The 10,768-nt window shown below is 43.9% G+C and overlaps 2 protein-coding genes across 3 annotated transcripts; both read right to left on the reverse strand.

Moving 5' to 3' along the window:
* Positions 1–478: 478 nt before the first annotated feature.
* sirt2 (sirtuin 2 (silent mating type information regulation 2, homolog) 2 (S. cerevisiae)) lies at positions 479–6,557 on the reverse strand. The gene is made up of 16 exons (XM_068585801.1): positions 6,405–6,557; positions 6,209–6,264; positions 5,843–5,891; positions 5,468–5,578; positions 5,304–5,345; positions 5,110–5,216; positions 4,803–4,859; positions 4,581–4,649; positions 4,375–4,504; positions 4,231–4,290; positions 4,074–4,129; positions 3,914–3,990; positions 3,652–3,703; positions 3,475–3,542; positions 2,839–2,905; positions 479–1,677 (listed from the first exon to the last, which is right to left on the reverse strand). The coding sequence occupies exons 1-16, from the start codon at positions 6,418–6,420 to the stop codon at positions 1,537–1,539; spliced, it is 1,158 nt and encodes a 385-aa protein (XP_068441902.1). The 5' UTR covers positions 6,421–6,557; the 3' UTR covers positions 479–1,536.
* Positions 6,558–7,417: 860 nt separating this feature from the next.
* On the reverse strand, positions 7,418–10,343 carry dmac2 (distal membrane arm assembly component 2). Of its 2 annotated transcripts, XM_068585314.1 has the most exons (6): positions 10,305–10,343; positions 9,818–10,008; positions 8,938–9,018; positions 8,363–8,502; positions 8,080–8,242; positions 7,418–7,990 (listed from the first exon to the last, which is right to left on the reverse strand). In XM_068585314.1, the coding sequence occupies exons 1-6, from the start codon at positions 10,320–10,322 to the stop codon at positions 7,816–7,818; spliced, it is 768 nt and encodes a 255-aa protein (XP_068441415.1). In that variant the 5' UTR covers positions 10,323–10,343; the 3' UTR covers positions 7,418–7,815. The 2 variants fall into 2 exon arrangements, with proteins under 2 accessions (XP_068441415.1, XP_068441416.1); XM_068585315.1 differs by lacking the exon at positions 8,938–9,018.
* Positions 10,344–10,768: the final 425 nt, after the last annotated feature.

A 10,768-nucleotide genomic window follows, 5' to 3' on the forward strand; every position in this document is an offset into this window, starting at 1 on the left:
CAGACACTGTGTGAACTGTGGAAGAGCAACACATGCCCGTCTGACAGTGTTTCAACTGCGTTGTCACAACTCTTGCTGCTACAGATTGTACATTAGTTTGATCTGAAACGTGCACACGGACGCAAAAAAGGCGAGAGAGACACGCAGAAGATGTTATCGAGCGGGGACGGGGGGAGGGAGGGTTCTGGACGTCCGACAGACCCCCGCCTCCTCTCACGGAAACCGCACGTGGAGGTGTTACTTGTTGGTCAGCGCGGCGGTGCCTCTGCAGGAAAAGACTCGCTGCCTTCTTTCTGCACGCACTCGCTGTTTCCTGCACAGCGGCGATGACCAGCATGACTTCTCATAACCTCCAGGGGCCTGAAGAATTACACTTTTGGAGCTGTAGACCAGCTTGTTTGTTATGTTTTAATCACTGAAGGAACATAGTGGGGCAGTTCATCATGAAAAGGTGCAATGAGTTGTCTCAACAAACATGTTTCAGCTTTACAAAGGTCAAATTTATTGCAAGATTCTTGTATTGGTTTCACTCAGAGCGTACAGATGGTGATGTAATTATTTATGATGCAACAATTCATGCTTTTTTTTTATAGATACCCCAAATAGTTTCCTATAAAACTACTTAATTACACCTTATTTATGTATTTTGTATCTTTTTTTTTTTTTTTTTACCTTTCTTGTGTTTCTGCAGCACTTAAACTCTCCCCAGAGGGATGTAAAAAGCAGAATCAACTCCAGTCCTGCCTGCAGAGTTATGTCTGTTGCTCCATGAGATGAAGATGAGATGAAGATGATGTCACAAGCGTCGCGTGAGCAGAAATGATAGGAATCAGTCTGAATGGGGAAGTGGTGATTAACATGAAAAACACTGCTCGCTTAAAACATTTTTAAAAGTTCCACGTAACCAAGTTATATTCACAACTACCTCGTCTCTCCTGTCAGGAAGTTCAGCCTGTGACACGTTCGATGACTTCGAGGGGTCACGACCCGGCAGATGCCAGCTGTGGGAGGGGGCGGGGCTTAGAAATACACACTATCTTCTGACGTGGTTATCTTTTCTGAGAGCTGGAGCTGAAATCACACGACTCCGAGGAGAGCAGGAGGGGTTGAGGTGGCTCTGTTGGGCTCACTAGCGTGGAGACGACACAGGAAGTCGTGCTCTTACAGCTCGGGGGAGGGGAGGGGTTAGCAGATATTAAAATCCTTGAGATGCGTTCATGTGCCGCTATACTTCAAACTACGCCGCGAGGAAAGCTGCAGAAAGAAATATACAGCCGAGACCGATGTAAGCTAGTGCAAAAGAAAAATAAGATATAGCAGATTAAGGTGCAAATAACCGATATGAACAATAAACAAGAGGCATAAAACACAGAGATGTCCGGAGCGAGTCAGAAGAATGAAATGTCCGCTTGTGTACAAATGGGAGCGCGACACCCGTTGAAGCTTCACTTCCAAACAAAAAAAAAAAACCCTGGTATCATCATCATCCTCCTCATCCTCCTCCTGATCCTTTATGAAAGGGAGCTTTGGGATGAGTCACTCCTCCTCTTCCTCGGGCTGCGCCGCAGCAGCGCTCTCCTCGGCCGTGGCGGCTGCTTTGCGCTCGCCGGCCTTCTCTTTGGCGTCCTGGAGGTCGATCTTGGCGTGCTCCTGCTTCACCAGCTCCTCCAGCTCCGCCTGCGAGGAGAGGGGGGGGGAGGGAAAAAACAAAGAGGGGGGATTCAGCGTGACGAATCGCCTGGCAACCACACACAATGAGGACAAGGAAAACATTGCTGCAGCACGTAGCGCCCTGTAAAAAAATGAAATTGAGGTTTTTACGATTCAGTTGTTGAATATTAAACTAAATAAGTACAACGTGCTGATAGGTGCAGGGTTCATACATGTTTTGACCAATGGATTTCCATGACTTTAAACCACATTTGTATGACTTCTAACTAAATTTCCATGCATTTTAACCACATTGTCATGACTTTTAACCACATTTTTATAACTTTAAACCAAATGTCCATGAGCAAACATGTAGTTTAATGTGTGAGTAAACAGTAAAAAGTGATAAAATGTAGTAGTTAAACTAACAATGAGGATTCAAAGCATACAGTATACCTTAAATGACACAAATGAATGAGAGAACACATGATTATAACACATTTACACGACTTTTACTACACTTTTGGGAATCGTATAATATTTTATAGACTTTTCCAGGCCTGTAAATAACCTTTTTCCAGGTTATTCATTGACCGTATGAACCCTGTAGATGAACTTTATTGAACTATTTATTTAATCCTACATGGAGTTGACAATACTGAGATAGCCGACATGTGAGCAGGCTGCTGGTTTTGATTTATTCCGTCGACACATGCAGTTCGGTTTGGTGCTCAAGAACAGACGAGGATCAATCCTTAAAATGATCAGTTAGTTAATTTAACAGCAGCTGGATCTTCTCACGTGTACTTAAGAGGGGGAGGAGTCAAAGAAGAAACTATTGAATGAAGCTTTAACGACGCTGTGCATCTGTACGGAAATTCAGTTTGTGGTGGGAGCTGAAAGTAATAAATTAAAAAGGAGAAGAATGCAATCAGAGAGGAAATGAGAGGCCCAGCAACCAAAAAACAACAGATGCACACCCTCAAGAATTAGATCAGTAAACACTAATGAGCCCATATTTTAATATTGGCCTAATTACTTCCTGACTGAAGTGATCACGACGGTCCGAGGTCATTTGTCCTCAGAATCACTGTTCGGTGACAAATATCTTGGACTCAAACACACACAAAAAAAAGTACAACCCTAAAAATGAGCAGAGGATCTATGACGAGTGATTGCGTAACTTGCCTTCCATCCCAACAGCTCAGCGAGAGCCAGACAGCCGTCGTCACACGTGCTGATGTAAGCGACATCTCTGGAGAGAAGGGAAAGAAAAGGACAGCATGTTGAAACCTGGACACGGCTCCATGCAACTTCATCAGTTCCAGCATTGGCGCAGATTCCAACATGACAACATACTCCTCCGACTCGGCAGTTTCTCGTTGGTATCGAGAATGAGCAGCAATGTTTGACAAGGATGACTATTGAGTGATTAATGAGTAAGTGAGGTACTGACTAACTACATCAAATATTAAGCTAAACAATGAATACAGCAGAAATGTAGTGAAGCACAAACTCAGCATCTCACTAAATGATCATTGACGCAGCGTTGGCACCCTCTGGTGGTGAAAAAGATAAACTGCATGCTGCAAACTAATGCCAACAATACATACAAATGTTTAATATATCGATTATTACTGATTACTTTGGTTCAGTTGATCAATCCTAAAAAACATTTCCATCTCTATTCTTTCCAGAAATTATCTGATATAGCGTATTTGATCAGATTCAGGTGTCAGATGCAAGTTGCAACGGGAAGACCAAAAAAAGACACGATGGTAAAACAGTTGCAGAGGAGAAGCGGCCGCAGCGTCCGTGCATCACCTGTACGCCTTGTCGGAGTCAAAGTCCATCCCGCCTCCGAAACCCAGCAACCCGAACAGAGGATCGGCCTGCACACAGAAACAAACGGCGCTGCACAAAGAGTCCAGGAAATACATCGATGACAGAAGAGAGTGCGGATGTAGGCAGGAAGCTGCTGGTGGACGGACGGAGTCTCACCTGGCCCGCCTTCTCCATGTTAATGAGCAGACGGGGGCAACCTTTTGAAACTCTAAATGGCAAGAGAGACACAGGAGAGAAAAAACTAGTGACTTGTATGTATCGACGAGAAGTTCCACCATGTGGGCGAGTGGGCGCAACAAGGAATACATCTGAAATGGAGCCTGGAAGAGTTTCTCTGGCAGATGGACGACAGCACACGGACAGATTCGTACTGCAGCAGTGTCTGTGGTCAAGAATATGACGTATGGATCTGCAGTACCTGCCGACGAGCCCGGCAAACGGTTGGACCTGAAGCGACGTCCCCATGATGAGGAGGAGATCACAGCGAGGAAAGTCCTGGCGGGTAAAGGAAGAGGGGTTACATCTTCAAAACATTCCCTTCAAAACATGCACGCAAAAAACCTCCACCGCGTGCTCACCATCTTCATTGACGTGAAGAACCGAACGGGCAAACTCTCTCCGAAGAAGACGATATCTGGGGAGGGAAAAGGAGCAAGGGACACAGAGATGCTGAGATAACGAGGGACACAATTATCACGCAGCCATGTTCGTGAAGTAAAGAGAAGATCCACTCACCTGGCTTCACTAAACTGCTGCACTTGTCACATCGAGGAATGTCTTCAGAAAATATTTTATCTGCGAAATCAAGAGAAGGACGTTAAAAAAAAATCACGACGACTCAACGACCCTGAGCTCTCTGAACAAAAAGTCATACGGCACCTCTCATCCAGTCCAGGTTGTACTGCTGGCGGCAACTGAAGCTCACGCAGTGCGACGTGAAGAACGTCCCGTGAGCTTCAATCAGATCCTCCCCCCCGAGCCCGGCCACGCGCTCCAGGGTGTCGATGTTCTGAACGGACGAACGTACATGAACGTCGACGCGAGAGCAGAAAGATTCGATGTAAGAAGAGGAGACTCTTTCTCACCTGTGTGTAGCAGCGTCTCAGGTGCCCCTTGTCCTTCAGCAGCTTCATGAAGTAGTGACAGATAGTCGGCTAAAGAAAGATAAAACATTAAAAAGAAATCAACCACAAGTATAACATTTTAAGCCTGAATAGAAAACACTTTATTTCATAGTTTTCAACACTCAATATGAGACCTAAAAGGCAGCAACAAGCTTGTTTTTATTGTGTGGTTTTTTTTTATACCTTAAACTGTCCTGGGTAAAGCTCCTTAGCCAAGGCAAAGAAAGGCTCTGGATGTTTCTGAGAAAAATAGAGGCACAGATTACATTTTACTGTATCAACGGGTGAAGAGTAGAGTAAGTAAGCATCAAGTCATGAAGCAGGATCCTCTCCAGATGACTGTACACGTGTATTTTTGTTTCTAATTATAGGTTGTATAACAGACTTCTTCTCTAAATCTTTCATACGTAAATATAGATATAATAAAGGTTCCAATAGTATTTCTAATCATTTGTCAAAACTGTCAAGCAAAGTAATCGTCCACACACACCTTAAAGTAATCTATCTGGAAAATGGCCTCCGGGTAAGGCAGGTTATATTTTTGCAAGTTTGCGTACAGGCCGGTTTCTGGTGAGCGAAAATCAGGGATCCCAGCCGCTGTGGGCGGAAATGATGTTGATCAAATATGAAAAGCAAACAAAACAACAACTGCCGGAAAGTAGTTTGACACTTTGAGACACTCACATGTGGATATTCCAGCTCCGACCATGCAGATGATGTTTTTACCTGAGAGGATGCAGAGATGAATAAATAAACAAGTTATGATAACCGGCTGGTAAAGCAGTAAACAAACACACGACACTCGGCCGTCAACGGGACAAGCCGACTTGAAGCAGGCGGAGACTCACATTTGCCGCTCTTTATGTATTGCGCCACTCCGTCCAGGGTCAGCTCGTCCAGAACTTTGTCTGGCGAGCCGAGGCCGAGGGTGCTGGAGAAGAGGTTGCGCAGGAAGTCCACTGGGAGAAACACACAAGAGGAGAACCAGGTGGCGATGCATTCAAGAGTACACACGACACTGTGTATGCAGATACAAATCAATAATTATTCATGAACAATAAATGAATGTACGCAGCACATCTACAAAATACATAAATGATGTATGAGACACATCCCATTAGAGTGTAATAATGTGCCAGATTAACTGAACTGTATAACTTTCTATTGAAGTAGTTTGCACCACTTCCGCATGTGCCAGATGTGCCATTGTTCTCCACACATACTCTCTGTGTTGTCTGCTGCCTCTTCCCCGCTGCTGTCGTCGGACTGATCCTGCAAAAATCATAATCACAACTGTTTATTACCGAGTACGATACACACACGATGAGTTTTACTCGGTGAAAAGGTGCATGACAATGAAAAAAAACAAAAACTAATGCAATTACACGAGACATCATTTTAAAATAGCAACATAAGATTTACAGTAACAAAAATATGGTAAACAAATTAACTGTATGGTAAAACAAGTGTATTATCAACGTGGCGAGTGTATTCAAACACAGCATATGACGTTTTAATGGCATTAAACGATGTCTAACATTACTGGGTCTATGCCGAAACGCGACAGCAGTTGAAATGCGTTTCCTCACGTCTGGTTCAGGTGTAATCTCCTCCTCCCTTTCTTCTGGCTCTTCTTTAGGAAGCTCTACAAAAGACAAATGGAAAAATCCACGTTAAAACCCATCAAACGTTTCTCCGCGTAACGCCATGTACCTAGCTAGCTAACCTAGCTACCGCCGTGCAGCAGCACTAGTTTTGATTTAATTCACTAATCGGACTTCCTACCCGGTGCATCAGACATCTAAACGTCTACTGAGACCCTTCAACCACGAGGGTCCGGATGACAAGTCTTTTTAAATTCCAGATTTCACGAAGTTACGACCCCGGCAGCTAGCTGGCTAGCTACTACAGCGAGCACTCGGCTGAACCTCCTTGTTGTTGTCCGTCACAATTACGGTCCGTGTTCCTCGTGACCCAGTTCCCACGACTGCAATTGGTTCCTACCGCTGATGACGTCGCAAATATATATATAACACAGCAAGTATGACATGATAATTGACAACTCGCAACAGCAAACTACTCAACATGAGGTGGGAAGTAAAATGAGTTAATAAAATAAACTGTTCACATCCAAACTGGGAACCATTGCAGATGACACCTCTACGTACTGACGTGACCTCTTCATCCCCATCCGCTTTTGTCTCCCAGTCTTACTGGTGTCTTCGTCCCAGTGTGAGGTCTGACAGCGCTGTGGTACAAGGCTCATACTGGATTATGGGCTTTAGTTTTCATACATAAGCCTCCACTGGGAAGATTAGAACATACATGCAGACACGCTGAGACGTTAGTCGTCAAACACGACTCGTGAATTCCTCGGTGAAAAACAAGTACATTTGCAATAACCATTTTTCAAATAAGAATCTTTATTCTGTACATTTACATTTCAGCAAATAAAACCATGAACACATTGGCTTGAAAAAGAGTTGATTTTGCATTTGCGTCATAAATGTGAAGCAGACTGTGATGACGTGTTGTATTTTATATCACAAAGCAAAATGAGCCAACAAACAAGAGTAGTACATTATTCTTCCACACCTATTGTGTTTTGTTTTGCTTTTTTTGCATGTCTAAGTGTCCAAATATCAAATATGAGTCAATAACTGAAAAACTGCTTGAAATTTTAATTTTGTAAAGTGGCCAAATGTTGGCACCTCCAGGTCCAATAGACTTACTTTAGAAAAGGAACGTCTGTAACTCAGTGGATATATATTTTTAAAAGAGAAACACACTTCCCTGTCCGGACACATAATTAGCTTTTATTGAAATCATACGGTCCAAAAAGTTGAAAATGCTCCAATAGCCAAAAATCTAAGATATATCCATCGTCTGTTTATGTGAATGAGTCCGAGAACAAGGCTGGGAGGCGGGGCTAAAGCAAACAGGAATCTTCATGGGAATTCTGAACTCGGAAATCAAACTTTTTTCGCTTCTTACGTCGACTGGCATCGACGTCTGTTGAAAAATAGCCCGGACTTTATCTGCGACGACCAAATTGGTCCGAACCGGCTAAAGAGCTGCGATGGTTGAATTGCTGCAAGGTGTTTTCTCGACATGTCTCTTTGCTCCGACAGGCGAAGCTCTCTCAGAGGACTCCTTCTTTCCGAACGCAGTCTCTCGTCCCGTCCTGGCCTGCTCCCTACCTCGGCCCTTGCATGTGCCCTTCTATCTCCCCTTCTCCCTCTTGCCTCAGGCTGTGGTCGTAGCCAGTAGCGACGACATGGCACTGAGGCAACATCTCTTCCAGCAGGATAACCAGCAACCCGGGATTCGAGATCCCAGGGAGGGACGACACATCCAGACGCCGCAACCCCCTACAACACACATACACAGAGAGGGAGGAGCTTAATACAAATGTACCATTTAAAAAACACCAACTCGTTGTCAGAGTTTGGACACTTACTTGAGATTCCTGAGAGCCGCCAGGCCGCCTGTAGTGATGCGAGGACAGTGAGAGATGTCCAGCTCCTCCAGAGAGTCCTCGAACACGTGGAGCCTGGCCAGGAACCAGTCGTCCACTTCGGAGCATCCGCGTACTGACAGAGTCCGCAGAGATTTCTGCCCCTCTGAGAGAGGACGAAAGCAGATGGACGTGCACGATGAATATTTTTAAAATGGTCCACCAGCACAGAGTAAGACAGATAGAAAAGGGAGGTTGCAGTGAAGGAAAATATCATGTTCCTTACCCAGGTTCACCAGTCCCCTGTAGTTAATGATTGTGTGGCTCATGTTCACTTCCTCCAGGGGCGTATCTTTATGGTCCAAGAAGGCCCAGTTGAATTTGCCCCTCCGGTCTGTAAGGAACCACTCGGACTGGCCGGCGTACCTGACGGCACAACGCAGACGATCACATGACAACTGGGTATTACATTGTTATCTCCGCTGCGTTATTTCAGATTACATGCATAAATATTACAACTACACACTGACGCTGTAAAAAAATAAGAAAAAAAAGGTAATATGATAAACGCTAGGGAAAGGGACGAGGCCAAACAATCTATTTAAATGTTCATTAAATGCAAATAAAGAGTCTGAGAACCAGCCGATAGCAAACAGGAAGATCTGAGAAGTAAACAAAATGTTGTAATAATTGGTTATTTGGTAGTTTTATTGAAGCTCAAACTCCAAACAACTTCTTTATAATGTAAAGGTCTTCAGCTTTTCTCTGTTTTATATGGAGGCACATTAAACATGTCAAGGCTTCGTACAGAAACCAAGCCTTTGAGGAGGCCACTATGGCAACTTTTGACAGGGCACTTACCTAAATCCTCCCTTCAGACTCAGGATATAATACGCGGACGCAAGGTCTGCGCCGTAGAACTCCCGAGTGTAGCCGTAATAACTGTGACAGACAGGAAGAACAATCAGTGATTGTTAAATATCTCCAGGAAGCTGACAAGCTGCATCTAAAGCAGACTTAAAGCACCCTGTCACAAACTAAAGAATTATATCTTTACTAGAGGATGAATGACACCGTTTCAATACGTAGAGCGAGAGGAAAACGGGGTTTTGGTTTTTTAAAGCTTCACAGGTTCACTTTGTGAGCCGGATAATAGAAGTGTAGCGATGTACGCTAGAAATACATAATCATAAATATGACAACATTTCCTTTTGATACCAAGCCGTTATGTAACATAATAAAACAGATAACAAATACAAAATCTTGTCGTGAAATGTTACATGAACTGTAGTTAAAACACGTGAGCCAACAGTGGACACTCAGCCGAAACAAAATACAGGTTTTAGAGACAGATTAGAAAGTTTTTCAAACTTGAGTAAATGTAGTCTCCCTTAAAGACTCCATGAAAACCTGTGTCAGAGTTTTTTTTTGTCCTTCAGCAGTAGATAGGTCGCGGTCAGGCTGAAGGTTTTTCTAGTTTTGGGGGGAAACTCTCAGGAGTACGAGCACATTTTCCTTTTTATTGCTTAAAAACCTGTGTAAAATGATTTTTTTCGACAGCATTATTCATTATTTTACTGCAACATGTTGCACACCACCATCTACTACATATGATCGCGTGCTGCTGATGTAAATATTGCATGTTGAATAATATCATGCTGGCCTGTTGAACTTTGGGAAAAACATACGTAACAGCACTGAATCAAGACAGCCCAAAACAAACCAAAGCATGGCTTCTTACGCGTTCCTGTTGTGAGTCCTCTTCCTCTTCTGCATAGACCCCCAGTTCAGGAGCATCTCTACGTCATAGAACCGCTGGGTGAGGAAGAGGAGGACCCTCTTGTGAAGAGGAAGCGAGGACACTGAGCTGGAGCTGCACGGTCGGACGGCCACGCCGAGGTGAGCCGACCGCTGGCAACATCTGCGCAGAGCCTGCGAAGAGAGAGAGATATTGGGTTGTCTGGTAAATACACTAAAATAGACACGAGGTGTTTGTGAAAACATTAATGTACGCCCTGATGACAACACCGCTGTTAGCTGTATGAACTCCATTAACGTTGCATTCAGTCAGGCGGATATTGACGTTCATTACCAGATAGAGACACATAGCTTGAAATTAGCATGCCGTCTGACGTCATACCGAGCATGTAGTTTGGTATTTACAAGTGTTATATCGTTAAATATTGTCTGAAGTGTAATAATAAGTCGAAATGCGAAGGGTAACCTACCATGAAGGGGGCTGACATGACAGCGGTGTTCAACGAAGAGTCGCAAGGGACAAATGTCGCGCTTTTGCGTTTACACAGGCAGTTGCTGTTCACCGTGTCCGCCGCTGAGTGTCGCTGTACGCACGTTTTTGACGCACACCGGATTAACCTGACCTGACCTAGGAGTCAGGAAATAGACGACAAGGACGGACAAGAGTCTCCCGAAACAGTATGAGCAGCAGAAACATCTGTGTTTATTATGGCACTCAGTAATAAAAAAGGTATGAAAAATACATCCTGTACAATCTTTTCAGATCATACTGTAGTTACAGGGGTCGTCTCGCTTGGCCACAAGATAAAAGACAGTAGAATAGAGTTAATTGGAATGATGCTTGTTAGTATTAAGGTGAAGTCAGCATGAAAGTAGTATAATTAAACTTTAGAAATTTAAAGGCACAATGCAAATGTCTAAAACAAAAATATCC

Source organism: Clinocottus analis, unplaced genomic scaffold, assembly GCF_023055335.1.
Source record: "Clinocottus analis isolate CAN_PGR_092001 unplaced genomic scaffold, fCliAna1.0.p SCAF_2, whole genome shotgun sequence".
In the NCBI taxonomy this organism is placed as follows: domain Eukaryota; kingdom Metazoa; phylum Chordata; class Actinopteri; order Perciformes; family Cottidae; genus Clinocottus; species Clinocottus analis.